The 16,749-nt window shown below is 38.7% G+C and overlaps 1 protein-coding gene across 1 annotated transcript in view; it reads right to left on the bottom strand.

Annotated features, from left to right (window-relative positions):
* Window positions 1-1,120: 1,120 nt before the first annotated feature.
* Window positions 1,121-16,749, bottom strand: part of TRHDE (thyrotropin releasing hormone degrading enzyme) — a 206,475-nt gene continuing 190,846 nt past the window's right edge. The window contains exons 16-19 of the mRNA XM_009646272.2: window positions 8,856-9,023; window positions 8,181-8,321; window positions 3,136-3,217; window positions 1,121-1,264 (exon numbers count right to left, since the gene is read on the bottom strand). Of these exons, the coding sequence (XP_009644567.2) occupies window positions 1,121-1,264; window positions 3,136-3,217; window positions 8,181-8,321; window positions 8,856-9,023 (535 nt within the window). The remainder of the gene's footprint in view (window positions 1,265-3,135; window positions 3,218-8,180; window positions 8,322-8,855; window positions 9,024-16,749) is intronic.

Here is a 16,749-nt window from a genome sequence, read left to right as displayed (position 1 = left end):
AGTTGGCATAAATGGTACATCCCATACTTGCAAACGCATTGCCCACATGGAGAATCTGATCTGTCTATCATAATAAATCGTTACAGAAGCTGGTCTACCACATGCAAGACAGCCCTCTTGGTTAATTTTATGTCTTTGCATGCAAGGTGTTCTCCCTGTTTGCTAATTTCCATTTGTACCCTATGTTTATTTATAATACTTGTGCACTATCAGCTGCATAACTTACTACTGCACAGGTTGGGTGAATACCACTGCCTTGTAAAATTGCTGAGAAGAGGTGGTTCATGGATTCTGTGCAATCAAAGCAAAGCTTCCCTCATACACTGCATACGTTCACAGCTAAAACTACACTGTTCCGCTGATCAGCAGTGAATAAATGTATATAATTATAACGCATGGATGATGTCCTTCTATCTCATTCTTGGTTTTTTCCTCTCTCCCCCCTCTTTCTCTCTCTCCTTGCTCTCTATGCTGCTTATTTAAGTATGGGAATATGGAGACTGCAGATACAACTGGCAACTCTAGAAATGAGCTGGCATCTTTGTATTCATTAGGAGATAATCTGAGTGGCAGACTAATTGGCAGATAGCGGGAAAGCTGACTTTACATCTCATACTGCCCTAAGTTGGAAGCCTTCTGCATTTCCTTTTCCTTCCTTCCCTTTTGTTCATTGCAACACTGATTGTCATAGATAGTCTTTGTGCTTTGTATAATGCCCATCTTTGATGTAACTGGAATTCCCATACAAAATGTGGCTGTTATACATAAGCATGCTAGAATACAGGCAGGGACGGTACAAGCATGCACAGAACAGTCTTTGAAGAGTTTTTTGTTTGTTTTTCTTCAACGTTTACATGCACCACTTAATATCATGTTTGGCTGTGTACACTGAGGACTGGGTTTGACAAGCGTTCATGATCTTCTCTTCTGAAAAGCTTCTTGACAATTTCACAGGAGCCCAGTGTAAAAAAAAAATCCCACAATTAAAAAAAAAAAAGAAAAAAAACCCCTTCTCCCTGCAATCTTATCTTGTCTTCATGATTTTAATGTTGAACACTTCTAAAATGTCTCCTCTTCCTCTTGCAGCGCTTCATGTTAAATGTTCAGCTGGAAAGACAGATTAGTGCGTCAAGGATTTTCTTAGCCACTGGAATAGTTCTTCCTTGTAAAGCCTTTGCCACCGCACATTGGCTTCCACTGTTTCCACAGCGCGAGAGAAAGAGGCAGCAGCTCCCTCTTCATAACTCTTTATAAAGTTCTTTAGCTGGAAATACAAGTTAACAGGTTAAATTTGCAGGAACTAAAGAAAGCAAATATTTCTGGTGCACACACACAAGTCAGGCATTTAGGACAAACCTCCACAATCACTGTTGAAGTATAATGCAGTATGGTCTAGAAAGATTTAACAGGAAACGTAATAAGACAGCAGACTGTCAATTGTATATGATGCAATTGCTTCAAATTGTACTGGAAGATATTGACATGTCAGTGCTGGATCACATTTATATCATTACTTCCCTCCCTCCTGTAGCCCAGCTGCTGCACTGTGCAGATAGCTGGGATGCTCTAAACTTCTTTTTCGACCTAAGAAACCAAACTGGGTGCACTGGAAATTCAGGTTTAGATGCAAACATCAGCCGAAGGCAGCCCTGATGCCCTCGCGTTTTATCAACCTTCATAACAAATTTATTTCATTTTGATTTGCAGAACCCTTTTGATGATATAATACAGGTCGGTTGTTTAGAAAAGGAGCGGGTGGTTACAGTGTGAAGAGAATTGTGAAATAGCAAGTGGGCACTCATTTGACAATCTTTGAATGCCTGAAACAGATTACTTCCTTTATGAGAAATCTTTGATCTTTTTTCAGCGGACTGAAAAGGCCCCTGCTCTGTTCTTGCGTATACTCAAATTATAGCACTATCACCTCGATTATTATAGCTGATGGCACTGGTGTGCTTTGAATTACTGTTCTTTTTAAGTGAGAACCGCAAGGCTGATCTGCGCAGCAGGTTGCTGGTTATGTTGACTTGTATAAAATTAGGTGGTTTTAACAACGCTTATTCATAACCAGTTAATTTTTGTTTCCTGGTGACACCAAATTCACCTTGTTTTATTTAAACCTAACTTCCAGCAACATCTCTATATGCATGGGCTCACAACTGAAAAGGCTGATACTGCAACTCATTCCCATCACAGTTAAAAGCATAGGAGGGAGATGGAAACTACCAAAATCAGCCCTTGCCTGATCTCTGTACTTCTTATACCAAAATGTTTACACAGCCCGTTTGTTTTAGGGGAAGTATAAACAAGCAGCCTGCCAATGCTATCATGGAGGTGGAAACTAAGAATACATAGGGTTTCCTTGTGCAGTGCAGATACTCAGATCTGGCCAGCACTGTCCTTCCCACCTGGGTAGCTTTGAGGAAACCAGCTGCAGCTCTTCCCCAAGCTCCTGAGGCCACTAGGCTTGAGTGCAGGCAAATGGTTGGACACAAAATATCACAGAGCAATCAGAGTTCAATTAATGGTGATTATGCTGCATAAGAACCATTTGATCCATTTGGAGTAATGTCAAGCAGCTGCTAAGCCGAGCATAACACAACAGCACAACTACCTCAGACAGGGCAGATGTTAAGTTAAAATGAGAAATCTTTGCAATCTAAATAAGAAGTACTTAGCATTTAGAACAAATTATTGTGGTGTCAATTGGCCAGAATATCAGGTTAACAGCTTTTCTCACATGGAAATACTGTAGGCAAAAGAAAAACAGAGAAGGCACTGGAAGTTTCTACTTTCAACACTGGGGTTTTTTAGGGCTGCCCTCTGCCGCGTAAACTAATGTGGATAGAAAGATCTCACCTTTAGTTTCTCGGTCAAGAGAAAAAAACCCAAACCTACATATCCAGCCAGGCACAGAGAAGTGCCCACCTCCACTGCCCACCTCCTGACACCACCTCTAACCACCCAGGTGCCTTTGCAATCTGCTCCTCATCCTCGTGCTGCCCAGCTGCAGCACGGCCTGCGACTCCAGCTGAGCAACCACAGTTCCCGGACAACCAACACCTTATTGCGCCTGCCCTGCTCCTTACTTACAACAAATGCAGCCTCATGGGCTGAAAGTCATTTCCAAATTACCTCTCTTAGTTCCTCTTCGGTATTGAGGAATTCTGTGACCCCACTGATAAGCTTTGAATTCATAAATAATGCTTCTCCATACCTGCAAGGGCAAAAAGATGCACAGAGAGTTAGTGCAAGTGCCAGGCCAGTGAAAATTATAAAGTAGTCTTCTGTAAGGAAGGGAAAAGACATGGGACCGATTCTGGGGATCCAAGAGAATAGGACTGGAACTGGACACTGGTGTTCCAGTGTTCCATGCTAAAAACCTGGACTGAGGCCTTCTAGGTTGAGCTATTTGTAGTTAACATTGAGTTGGATGCTGCTATGCAGAAGGGGCTTATCCGCAGCCACAGATGAGAGCTCCAGAGGAGGAGAGGACCAAACTACACCACCACCTCACACTTAATCTTTGCATGTAAAGACACAAAGCAGCTCAAAATACAAACGCCAAAGAAGGAGCAGAGCAGCAGCTATGGAAAAGTATTCTGAGGAACCCATCTAGCTGCACCATTAAAACAGGCTTTTTGAAGTGCTGCAGCCTTCTCTGCATTTTGTATTCATCCACCTCATCTACATTACAAATAGCCTCTAGATAAGTGAACTGAATAAAATTCTCTTGTTCCAGTACCTGATAATTAAAATAAATAATACTGATAGAGAATAATACTGCTAAAATAATCCCCTGGGCCATGATGCAGCATCTTCAAAGAACTAACCTGGAATGGAGATTTGGAAGCTTGGGCAAGGAATATATAAAGGCCAATGTATAACGGGGTAGAATATTCAGGGGCAATCAGCAATGTCCTTCTGCAGGTAGTTACTTTGAAACTGGCCATTCAAATCCTGCTGTTCCACTTGCTTTTCCACAAGTTTTTTTCTTCAAACCCCCAAATGAGGTACCTCCATCGCTTATAAGATTAACCAGAAATATTCCTGAAGCTTTGCATTTCATGTTGGAATAGTTTGTGGGTTGGTTCTTTTTTTTTTTTTTTCAAAGTCTCTAGTATGAAGAATGTAATTCCACTGCAAACCGAAGGCAAGTCTTTTGTTCAAGTTAGATGTCATACAGCATGGCAAGAGGCACTTGACAAATAGTTATCCTTATCTTTATCTACACGTACATCCAAAGCAATATCTAGCTAATCTGAACATGACTGTTTTTAAGACAGGGAATCCAGCTCTCCTGTCAGACGTGTAAGTAATACCAATAGACTTCACTGCAATTAAATTTATTTGGGGGAACAATTCAGTTCATACCCCGCTTTTACAAACTGATTTAGAGGAGGAATTCAAAATCCAAAGTGAAATGAGCTAGCACAGTCACAGTGTTCTGTTCTGCTTCTATTAATCCTAAATTAATTACCCAGAAATGCTTAGGTACAGTAAGCCACAGTCCTTTAAAAAAAAAAAAAAAAAGAGAAAGAGAAAGGGAGAGGGATAGAAAGAGGAAAAGGGAAGAGAATTGGGGTTTTTGGAGAAGTTTGTATTTTAGGGAAGGTGTACACTGTGTTGCTTGCTACCTTGAGCTTGTGTGAGGGGAAACACAGTTATAGGTATCAAAAATCCTACTCCCTGACCACTAATAACTGAATTATTCATGGATATTTCAGCAAGTACATCTCTTTTTCCAAAACTGCAGTCACTGACATATACAGACATCCAGAGGCAAACGCCTCCTATGGGAAGTATGGATTTCATGGTCCTTTAAGCACGTTTAGGCTTTCTAACAAAGCCCTTTATTATTACAGTCTCAGCTTAGCCTCATAATTGACTGCTTGGAAAATTGGAAGCTCCTCTTGATGGGGTCTTTTGACAAGGTTACCAATCCACTTTACAGAAGCGACCTCAGAAAAACAGCTGCAGGGATTTTATTTTTCTTGCAGTCTGTACTGTAGCCACAGTGCAAACAAGAAGTAGCAGAATTCCTTCCACTGAAAATGATCCCTTCGTGAATACCTGTGCTGATTACTGCCCATTACCTATACTTGGTAAAAAGTCAGCCACTAACAGCAATTTCTAAACAGGCTCTGCTGCCAAAACTTCTAGAAAAGCCACCTCCCAAAATAGCATTTTGCAGGTGTGAAACATAAGAATGAATAGAAAAAAGTCTTTGGTCTTGCAAGTATCAGTCTTCTCACCCTTCACAGGAAAGACAACAGCACTGCAGAACCAGGACCTAACAGGCCTGAGCTCCCTTGGAAACATCCTGGAGGCACGGGCTCTCCACCTGCTCTGTTACTTCTGGGGATGTGCACCTCCAGTGCCTCACATTCGTACGGGCTTTGCACTTGTGCAAACTCAACTTGAGAGGCAGCTTAGTCCATTTACCTAGGGCAGGTGTAAATGGTTTCCCAAATATTGTCAAATTTGCTGACAAATGATTCAACACTTGACAACGAAGGAATTCTTATGGGCAGCTGTTGGATTAAATTTTCACACACAGACACACACGTGCACACATGATGAAAATGACTTAAGAGCCAAGGTAATGCATGCTCAGGTAACAGGAATTCAACATAGTATTTTCAATTATCTTTTTCACAATTTTAGCAGTGTTAGCCCCACAGATTTCTCATGAAAGACTTGTTAGGCAACTCAGTTTCTAAGTCACCTTTGTAAATGGGATATAAGTGATTTTGAAGACTTCTGGACAATGTGAATACAACCACACTGTAAAAAATATAAAGGAGTAACAGTATTTTGTTGTCATTCGAACTCTTTGACATGCTATGTTTTAAAGTGAGAGGAAATAGCATTATAATATAATTTAATCACCCTCAGCTAGTTTATATTACTATCTATTTCAAACGTCAACACCTTTTATGATAAATTCAATGGAAAATACCATTGAGATATCACCTTATTAAATTAACATTTCGCACAAAGTATTTTAATTTTAAATAAAATTAAATAATAAACTATAATTGTAGAAAAAAGGTGCTGTGGGACAGAGTATATTTGAACTATAATTCCACAATAAAGCTTGTATTTTAAAAATCTACTACTGTGGCAAGCTTAAATCAGAAGCCTAATTTTGCATTCTATCATGTCACTGTTTCACTGAATATTAAGGGGTAAGATGTTAGACTAATTCCACCCTCTCAAAGCCTCTCTTAAAAGGTTTTAATTTATAATTACAAAACAAAGTTATTTTCAATATACATCACATATGTACAGCTTGCATGTACTATTTCATTCCAGTGCATTGAATCTTTTGGCGACCGATAGAAACTCAGCTGGCTGTCCCTTTCAGGAAAATGCAACTGCTACAATCCTTTTGGTGGCTCTGACTTGTGTTTGCAGATGAAACTGAATGTAGATAACATAAAGTCAGTGTTGGGCAAAGAGACAGAGTCTCTGTTATTTTCTCATTAAAAAAAGAACAATCACAGGTTTTTGATGAGGCCTTGCTGATTGTTAGGAACTCAGATAACAAAGTGATGCATTCCAAGCAAGTGAGATAAAGAAAATTCAAATTTTAGGTGAAATTAAAATATTTAAAATTAAAACACACACACAAAAATGGCATGTGACATAGTTTTCTAAATCTTGACCATTTGTCTACACTGCTTAACCCTGCCCACGTCTAAAATCACAGGTGTTAGCTAGGTTGTCAGATGAACGTACTTGCTAAGGCAGGACATAGTTTCTGTATATGTGTTTGTAGCAATACAAATTTTGACAGATTTATGCCTGAAGTCTGTATAAATCCCTGGAGGAACCTGAAAAATTATTTGCTATCCAGAGCATAACTAACTGCGCTGGGTTGCAAACTAGTAATGGGTCTGCCATCCACTTTCTGTGTAAAAGTCCAGTTCCTGGAATAATCATACCAGAAGCAGAGGATTCTTAATTTTTAAACTCTTCAGTACTCTTAAAGCTTTTTGGAAATTGCTTTCAAAAAGTATGCTCCTGCAGTATAAACTTCCAAAACCAATTCCAGCTCAAACCTATTTTCCCAGCTGAACTTCTTGTAAAATCCCACTATACTATAAAGTATTACCCAAAACAGCATGAACAACTTTTTGAATCTTTAGGGAAGTTGCACAGACTCTGAGTTTCTTTGACTCTTCTTTTGATGCCATGAAACACATAGCAGGTTTGTACCTGTATTTATCAGGCACCAGGATTTAGTTGCTTAAATACAGCATCTTAAATATACCATTTCAAATATTCTGTGGTATGCTAGATGGCTCCTCACAAGTCCAGAACGTACCAGATCTCCAATGCTTTTTCTGCCAACACCACGGCAGTAGCCTGGCACGGGGCGTCTGATGTTCTTGGACACCTGCCTTTAAGAACTTGAACCTCACCTGAGGTTCATCATCAGATGAGCTGCTGTGGAATCTTTCAGACCCTCAGGCTGTCCCTAAAGAACTACAGAAATTTCTCATTCATTGAATTAGTATCAAAATCTTCATCAAAAAGGATTCCAAAATGTTGACTGGGCTTCTGAGTAGGAGCATGTAGCACTTGTTCAAAGAGAAAGAGAAGCAGGTATAAGGAACAACCCTGTCTCCTTCCTGTTCATCTATTTTTAATTCAAAATGTTGCTCCTCTATTACATGAAACTCACCTGAAACACAGAGTGGAAGGAAAGGGGATGACACTATATTAGCATCCTTTTGAAAATGGTAATGTTTCAGAAAGGGTTTGGTAGTTTTTTCCACAGTTGAAATGATGTTCTTGAAAAGAATTTTTTTCTATCAGACTTAAAATCAGGAAAATACCCATGGGAACTGCTGCTTTGTTATCTATGTAAAAGTAGAACTGCAGCACTTGACATATAGATAGAATTCATTATCATAAGCGCAGACACAATATAGTTATAGATATGTATACAGATGATTGCGGAGATGAATGTTTCTATGCATGTGTGTGATAATCCAGGAATAAATACATTTATGTATCATATGTATGTATTTTATAGTTACAGACATCTCTATGGATGAAAAGAGAATGGACGAGATGCAGTAACTTACGTGAATACAAGCATATACAATACTTACACAAATTACATCAAAATAAGAAACTGAAAATAAACTTAGACTTTTGATCTTTACCTAGCATTTAATATTTTCCATTTTTCTCTGAAAAACTTCCAAGCAAGATCCCTTCCATGTGGATTTCGAGCTACGTGGATTATCACATCAATTGCATCCTGATCCAGGACAACTTCGGAGTTGAGAGACAAATTCAAAAGCCTTGTGGGAGAAACAAGGAAAAAAAAAACCTATTTAGTTTCACTAACATATAGTCTAACAATAGCACATGAGAAAACTCTCAGAAAAAAAAAAAAAATCACTGCCAAATGGTTTGTTTAAGTCTCCAAGTCAGTTCAGTGGTTTATTTCTATGATTCCAAAGACCAGACACATTTATGAACCAGAGAAATCTTGATGTAAAAGGATTTCAACAAAAGCTGAGTGGAACTTTACATGTGCATATTTATGAAATCATTAAGATCAGACTGGTCAATACATTTAAATAAAGGATATGTTAACAAAAAAGTAACAGCAGTTATTATAAGATTTCCAGCATTTCCAATGAACGTAGGAAAATTTGAAAGTGAAATGTGTCAATTTTCACATGCATTAATTCAAAAACATAAGTGACTTTAAACAAGCCTGTCCTTGAAATGCAAAGTTCTTTCATTTAGACCAAAGCTCAAGTGATGATCCATAAATGTTGAAGTGATTATTGGTAATAGTCAGATACAGATATATAATATTTTTATACCTGTTGAGCAAGTTCCTGTCATCACTGCAAGTTAAGGCTTCTAATAATATTTTCTTCTCAGACACTGCTGTGGTAGAATGAAATTTCATCCAAATGAACTCCCATACATCTTCATCCATCAGTGACACTCCTGTACAGTAGACGATGTCTCTCACATTGAGTGGGATTCTACAAAAGAAATCAGTAATAGCATTGCAGTAAACAAGCAGCCTCCTGATATTGGAAACAAAGGAGGAACATCCCAACATTTATGAGACTCCACAACTGAAGTGCAACAGTAATCTCTTTTTGGAAAATTACATTTCCATCTCTTTACTGCCATCAAAATTTTCTAGGCCACCCTAATGGATTTTCTAATGGGTAACACATGCTTGCCATTCTTTTCATAACACTGTCACATTGTCAGGAGACTATAAATTATGGCCATCCAGTTCATCAACACATAATGTGCCACATAACCTGTGGGACAGCTAACATAAGCTCTCCAAATTAGCACGGGATCTTATCACTCTGTTGCTGGGCTCTACGCCAAATCTCCTCTTCTTGTCCTTAGTACTGAGGCTTTAGAACAGGAGCTGATCAGCCAGAAACTCCTTCTTGCTTGTGCTGTAAAGTGCTCCATCTTCATATAGTAACATACAAGTAAGGAAGGATGCGCTGAGACAACGCTACTTAAAAAAGGTGGTTTCGGGAGTGAAGAAAATATAAAGATCCATTCATTTTTTTCAGCGTATTAACACCAGTACAAAACCAGCTATGCCACAGAATGGTTGTGAACTGTGCATACTGCTCAAGTAATATAAACACAGGCTACAGTTAAATGAAAACTTCTTGAAGCCAAATTCAGACCTACTATAGGATGTGCCTACATACCATCTTCTTCTAAAAAGATCTCAGATGGACTTTTGATATCCTACCCTGTTTATGTTTCCTATAGAAGCACAGAAGCTGAAACAGGTTCTTTTACCCCCCATCTATTCATTCTCCAGAAAAAAGACTTTCTTCCACTGAAATTTTCTATTATACTCTGTGATGAGTGTTTTTGTTAAAGAAGTTCAGCTGATAACTTTGACCATGTGTCCTCAGGATTGTGCTGCTTCTTGGAGATTTTTTAGCAGAGTCCGATGCTAACAGAGCCACAAAGGGCTGCCTTGACTAGTGCTGAGGTATTTTGCATTTGATGCAGAGAAACCAAGACATTTTTTCAGGAGTAAACTCTCCAAAACAAAACTGAAATGGTAGGCAAGAGAAATGCAATCCATTTTAAAGTTGCTAGGAATAAGAAACTTTTAACTATGCGCAGCACAAACCAGTAATATTGCCTTCTAAAGCAAAATCAGAGGAGCAACATCTCATCTCTGCCATGAACTGCTACCATCTAGCCAGTGTAGATTGGTACTACAGTGAAGATCCTGGCATGGTTCAAGATCTTGCTGTTTCTTCTCTTCCCACCACCAAATTGCTGTGTGAGAACATGCCTGTCCCGAGCCGAGCCAGGCAATCAGCATTGCTATGGTTATGACCACTTAGCTCAAGCAATTCCTACATGTCACCAATGCATAGATGGGACCTCCAAAAAATGCAGGTTCCACAGTTCCTCCCCCTTGATGCTTCCTATTACCCTCCTAGATGTTTCACCTCAACATTCAGATGACCTAAAAAGCTTGGCACTGAAAAAAGTCAGTAACTCTCCTGAAATTTAGCCAGGATCAGTAGGTTTTGGCTTATGTATGGTTTATGCAACTGCTTCTGTGGTCCCTAGAGAACTGCTATGCCAAGACCAAGGAAACCAGAAAATCTTTACAGCTGACCAGATCCATTAAAAGGGATAGTGTTTAAACATACATGGGCAGTAAAGAAAAAAAGTTATCACTTTCACCAGCCTTTCCATACTACTGAGGTTTGATTCTCAAAAATTGAGTTAACATTATTAAAATGTGAGTTTGGTTGACATTTACAGAATTATCCACATGTGCTAGGTGCTGAATTTCCATTTCACTGTGATGGAACCTGTACTTCCTACTAGAAAGTCTATCATTAAGCCCTCGTTGCGAAATTTCAAACATTAATGAATATCAACAGTTTATTTTTTCCCCATTTAACCTTTCTTTCAAAAAGTGTATGCAAAGGAAACTGCACATAATTGAGGGTATTACAGAAAATTAAGGCTACATATTTAAACACAAGAAATCAAGACACACTAAAATTAATGGAGCAGGCATTTAGGTGCTGCCTTTGTGTGGTTTAAAGGCTTACAGTTTTCTAAATAACTGTAACTCTCTCAAAACTTTGGGTCAGCAATTACAGTAACATAAATATGCAGCCATATACACATACACTGCATTGAACATGAAGGTGATATTAATTATCATTGTGTCTTAATTTTCTGATACACTAGGTTATTTGTCCTTAAAGCACAACCTCCTTACCAGCTTATGGGTTCGTCTTTTTTACTTTTAATTTGGGATTTAATACACTGAGAGCAGCCATAAGAACATATGCTAAACCAAAAGGACTAAGGAATGCTATCCTGACTGTGGGACGAAACAATCCGTTGCCCCAAATCTGTCTTAACATATGATATCCAAATATGAAGAACAACTGAACCCAGTCAAGCCTTATTTCAGTGAAGGAAGGACTTTATATCTTTACACACAAACAATAAATCATTTTTTTAGAAGCACACATAGTTCTTTCTGAGCTTTGCTTTTGGCAGAAATATTACCTTTGGTTTACTGAAAGAGATGCGGCTCAGCCAACAGATACTCTAAGGAACTATAAGGCACCTAGAAAAAGTAATTCTTTTGGCTGATTGCCCCATTAATTCAGGTAGGAAGTCTGTGCTGGAAGGACTATCACTCTGTGTTCAGCTAGTACAGTCAGCAGCAGAGGTACCTAGAAGTGGATGTCTAACCCCAGGAAGGTCAGCATTCCTCACTTGTGAGGTTTACATTTTTTAAATTTACAGTAAAACATACCAATTCAATGGGCTTTCCCAGCTACTTCCTCTCTCACGTTCTAAGTGCCAACACTAGCAATTTTAGCAGCAGTGCAGTCGGTAGCCATGGGATCATTTGCATGCTCTGGGAAGGAAAGAGGACAAACGATGGCACTGATCCCATGCCTACATGTCACCGTGTTTCTTGCTAAGAAAACTCTATTGCCACCCAAATCGGTAACAGCATACTCGCAGTGCTGCAGCAGGTCTACTCAATATCATTCAACCCATTGCTCCAGGGAAGGTTTTAGGTCTCTTATCTATAAGCTAAGTTTAGGACAACGTGAAAAAAATCAACTCCTACAAACCAAGACATCAAAACAAATACTGATTTTAAAAGGCTTAGCTTCAGAAACAACAAAACTTACAGCTATGAAGAGCTACAAATTACTCCTGTGAGAGGCTTATAATCAGGACTGTAGACAGCAGAGTTCTTCTTGTGGAAATGAAAATTGTTTATGAAAATGCAAATATCCCCAAAGTCATTTCTCTTTAACTATTGCCTCAGCAGAGAGCCCTCTAATTGAATTTTCTCCATTTGTGGGGATTTTTGCCTTCTCTCTCCTCCAGTCATTATGAGCCTGTATTTCATCGTTATCTAAACACGTGAAATCTCCCCAGCCTACAGATTTTTTAATTTTATAGCGTCATGGAAAATGTTGTTCCAAAATTGCAGTTCCAAGGCACTAGATCAGCATGTGCAATGTTTGCCCCCTGTATTAACTAAATCAAGTGGATAAAATTACTATTGTTTCAGTACCACTTAGGTAGTAACACTGCAGAACGTATCCCCTTCCTACATTAAACCTCATCTGGGCCTTCAAGGCTGCTCTCATTTTTAAAGAGCTAATATGATTGATGGATACTTCAGAAGAATAAAGATTAACTTTTGAAAGCATCACTTTAAATGGCTTTTATTTGAATACTGATCCAATTTATTCAACTTTATTTTTCTTGCTTAAGAGATATGATGGTGAGAATGAAATATGTAGCTAGCAGAGCTCATGTTTAAAAATTAAACACTTTGGGAAAAAAGTTAAAAATTAAATAGTTAGAAAAAAATTAATTAAAATCGTGCTGTGCCTTTACAGGGATTTTTTTTTTTCAAGAGTGAATAACAAAGCTCTACAATGAGCTAAGAATAATCTTCTAAGTTATAATTAATTGGTACATATTTGCTCCTATTTAAAGTATGTCCTAACAATTGGAGATACACTTATAAAATTGGACCATAATTATTTATCTCCTGGGCAAATTGTGTTCTAATTTTTTAAAATGTAATTGCACATAGTTTAGACAGTTCTTTGATTAAGTGACAAATTTTAATACCATTTAGGGTACTATTTGACAAAGAAAATTAATCAGAAACATTATTCTTTTTTTTTTTGCAACTATTTAACATTTAATACTATTTTTCTTGATGACTATATTTATAGTCTTGTTTAATAGGTTACAAGGCTCAGATAAGAAATAACAAAGAAGTATTGGTACTTTGTTGGCAGATCTTTGATACAGGTTCTGTTACAAGGAACAGCATCACACAAAGTTTATTTTTTAAGCCGGCCATCCCAAAGCTTATACTCCCATTCTCCATTACAAACTCCAGGAGCCATGCTGCTGGCACCACTCTGCACAAAGAGGAGGGGAGCATCCTCTGCCATAGCACACGCCCAATCTGAAGAGAAAGGGCAGAATTTCCCCTTGAAAATGGAGGCACAGAGCTGAGACGGGCTTGACATTCAGGTGCCTGTCACGCCTGGAATTCAGGGGATATTAACCGAGGATGTGGCTACTCGGGGTGTGTGTAGCAAAGCTATGCATAGATGCTAGGTCTCCTCAGTCCCAGCCCTGTGCTTCCGAGCTTCGGGTATTGCATGGGTCTGCCTGAGGCACACAAAGAATACATCATCCCTCAAGTGATGGCTCCTGCTATTGCTCCTTTCCCTTCCTACGGCAGGTATCCCATAACTGAACACGCGAGTAGCACACTCAAGCTCTTCAAAGCTGATTTTAACAACTGAGTGGTGAGTCAAGCATTTCCTTGTGAGACTAATCTCTGACTAGATATTCCTTGTTTTGTCCTTTCTGGACAGCTTTTGCAATAAAAATATGGTCTTTTCTGTTCAATTGTTTTGCAGAGCTGTGGAGAGATCATTCCTGAATGAGAAAATTGGAGATGGATCTATCCAACTTCTGAGGATTGCAAATTAATTACCACTAATCCATATATATAGGGTCATTTTATTGTGATCACACACATAAGTCAGAAGGTAAAAATGCTGCCTGAACCAGCTGTCCCATAAAGCCCAGTTTTGTCTTTCACAAGACGAAATCCTCTCTTTTCAGGCATACTCCCCAGATGGTCTTTCAGAGCACTAACTCCTTGATTAACTCATGCACTCAACGGTGTTTTCTTCCTCCTTAAACAGTTTTATTGACTTGAGTGCAAGATTCTACTCAAATGTTGTAACAACCTATTAATTAGTTAAATCACTTCAGCAACATTGGCTGACATTAGCTGGCGAAGCTCCAGTAACATTTCAAAATGCATGAATAGCCATGCTTGAATTTTTTTCAGTAATTAAAACTTCTAGGGGTTGAGAACACAGAAGAAGGGATCTATTTTATTGTTTTACATTTATCAGACATCCATGTGTGAAAAAATTAAAATAACTATCATTTTTTCATGTTTGCTGCTGCTGATTTCCAAAAATAGCTGGTGGGCATCAAACCCGTGAAAAAAGCTAATGCCTCTTCCAAGCACTAACAAAATAATTAACCTGTTGGCCACATTCCCACAGATACTTACATAGGTGGTTATATTTAAGCACATTTGTAAGTTGTTGCAAGACTGTAGCACTAGTGCGCCCATGTGAAACAAAGTAACAAAATTATGTATCTTGAGCCATTAGAGAGAGAAATAAGGGAGGAGGAAAAGGAAAGGAAAAAAGCTTTGTTTGGAAAAGCATTTGATTTTCTATCACCTAAGCCAGGCTTCATTGAGATGATCTCAATTAATGACTGGTAATTTTTTATTTGCCACTCCCTCAGATCCATGGATAGTTTCATTTATAGACATGTTACAGTCTCCGGTACACTCCTGGAGTGCAATTTGTTTTCCTGGTGGCATTTCCATTGAGCAGTTAAAGGTCCATCCAAGTAAGCACACTGCCAATTCAGGCAGGTGGACAGACATGAATCCATTGTCCCTTGCAGAGGAAATGCAAATTCTGCACAAACAAGTACGGACATTTAGTACTCTCAAATTAGGCTCGTTGGTTATCGCAGTCTTTCTTCAAATTATGGGATGGAAGTCACCTTACTTCATTACCTGCACTTTTCTTAAGACTGATAAAGAATTAAAAGCCCACATCCACATATTACACTTAAAAAGATGAATTGAGTACTAGGATGCATGATTCTGATTTCGTTTTTTAGTAACCCAAAGTGTTTCATCTGTAGTGCAAAATGACACATGGATGTGTTCTGACTTGAAACCCACAGATTAAACAGGAAAATTCATGGCATATTCTCTTTTCAGAGATCTCTGGCCCCATCTCAGCACCTCAAGACTTCTCAGAACAACCTGGATGATTAGAGACCACAACAGATTCAAAATATCTCGGTTTGCATTCAGGACTGTCTGGCAGCCTCTACCTCTCCTCATTCATGAGACAGACAAATGCAAACTTCATTAACCCATGGGCTACAGAATGGATGCTGACTTCAGTCTAATTAAGTGCAGCAGCTTGCACTCCACTGTAAACATCATCTATTCATCTGAGCATTGCTTGCCTTAAGAAAGAAAAAGAAAAAAAAAGAAAACCCATGCCTTCCTATATCTTGTGTTAGAAAGTGTAGACTGAATGTACACTCAGAATTGCAAAAAAAGAAAAACCAGCTAAGTATTGAACATTAGCTCTATTTACCAAATAGCATAGTGAGCTTAGCCCTGTTGATCAAGGATTAGCAGATTGTTATCAACCGTAAGGTCAGCATAACAGGTGCAAGGACAAGAGACACCAAATTTGCAGACATCAGAATGCAACCCTCACTTTACACAAGTTTGATGCAGTACAGTATTGCATTTTCCCTTTTTTTTTTCAATTGATGATACCTGCAAGGCAGTATTCCAGGTAAACAAAACTGATCAGAATGCTTGTGACAGAATAATAATCGTAAAAAAAGGAAAACATGCATTAAACCTAAAATTACCCCAAAGTGATACGAAGCACAGACCAATCAAATGCATTTACTCTAAGTTTTCTCGGGGTATTGAGGCAATTAATTAAAGTACTTTGTTTCCACTTAAAAGACAGCAATCAATAAATAGCAATGGTTACATTTCTAAAGAAGAAAAAAATAAGAGCAAACAGAAGTGGCTATGACTAGCCAGGGACCTTCCAATAAGTCCAGTAACATCTTAAAGAAACATCATCACGTAATTATGTCTGATGCAATACTATCATCACCATGTATCAGTACCTAAGGGATAGCTACAAGGAAGATGGAGACTCCCTTTTTTTACAAGGAGTCACATGGAGAGGACAAGGGGGAATGGACACAAGTTGCTCTTGGGGAGATTCCAACTGGACATGAGAAGGAAATTTTTCACAATGAGAACAGTCAGCCATTGGAATAACCTCCCCGGGGGAGTGGTTGACTCCGCCACACTGGACCCTTTTAAGACACAGCTGGACAGGGTGCTGGGCCATCTTGTCTAGACTGTTCTCTTACCTAGGAAGGTTGGACTAGATGATCCTTGAGGTCCCTTCCAACCTAGGATTCTATGATTCTATAATTCATTTCCCACTGCTTACTGCCACATATCAGCAAAACAATAGCATCACCACCGCTCTACTAACAGAATCAGAATACCAGCACTCCTTTTCCTGC

This window comes from Egretta garzetta, unplaced genomic scaffold, assembly GCF_000687185.1.
Source record: "Egretta garzetta isolate BGI_Z169 unplaced genomic scaffold, ASM68718v1 scaffold68, whole genome shotgun sequence".
In the NCBI taxonomy this organism is placed as follows: Eukaryota; Metazoa; Chordata; class Aves; order Pelecaniformes; family Ardeidae; genus Egretta; species Egretta garzetta.
The sequence above is the reverse complement of the archived record's forward strand: the minus strand, read 5'-3'. Positions and strand labels throughout refer to the sequence as shown.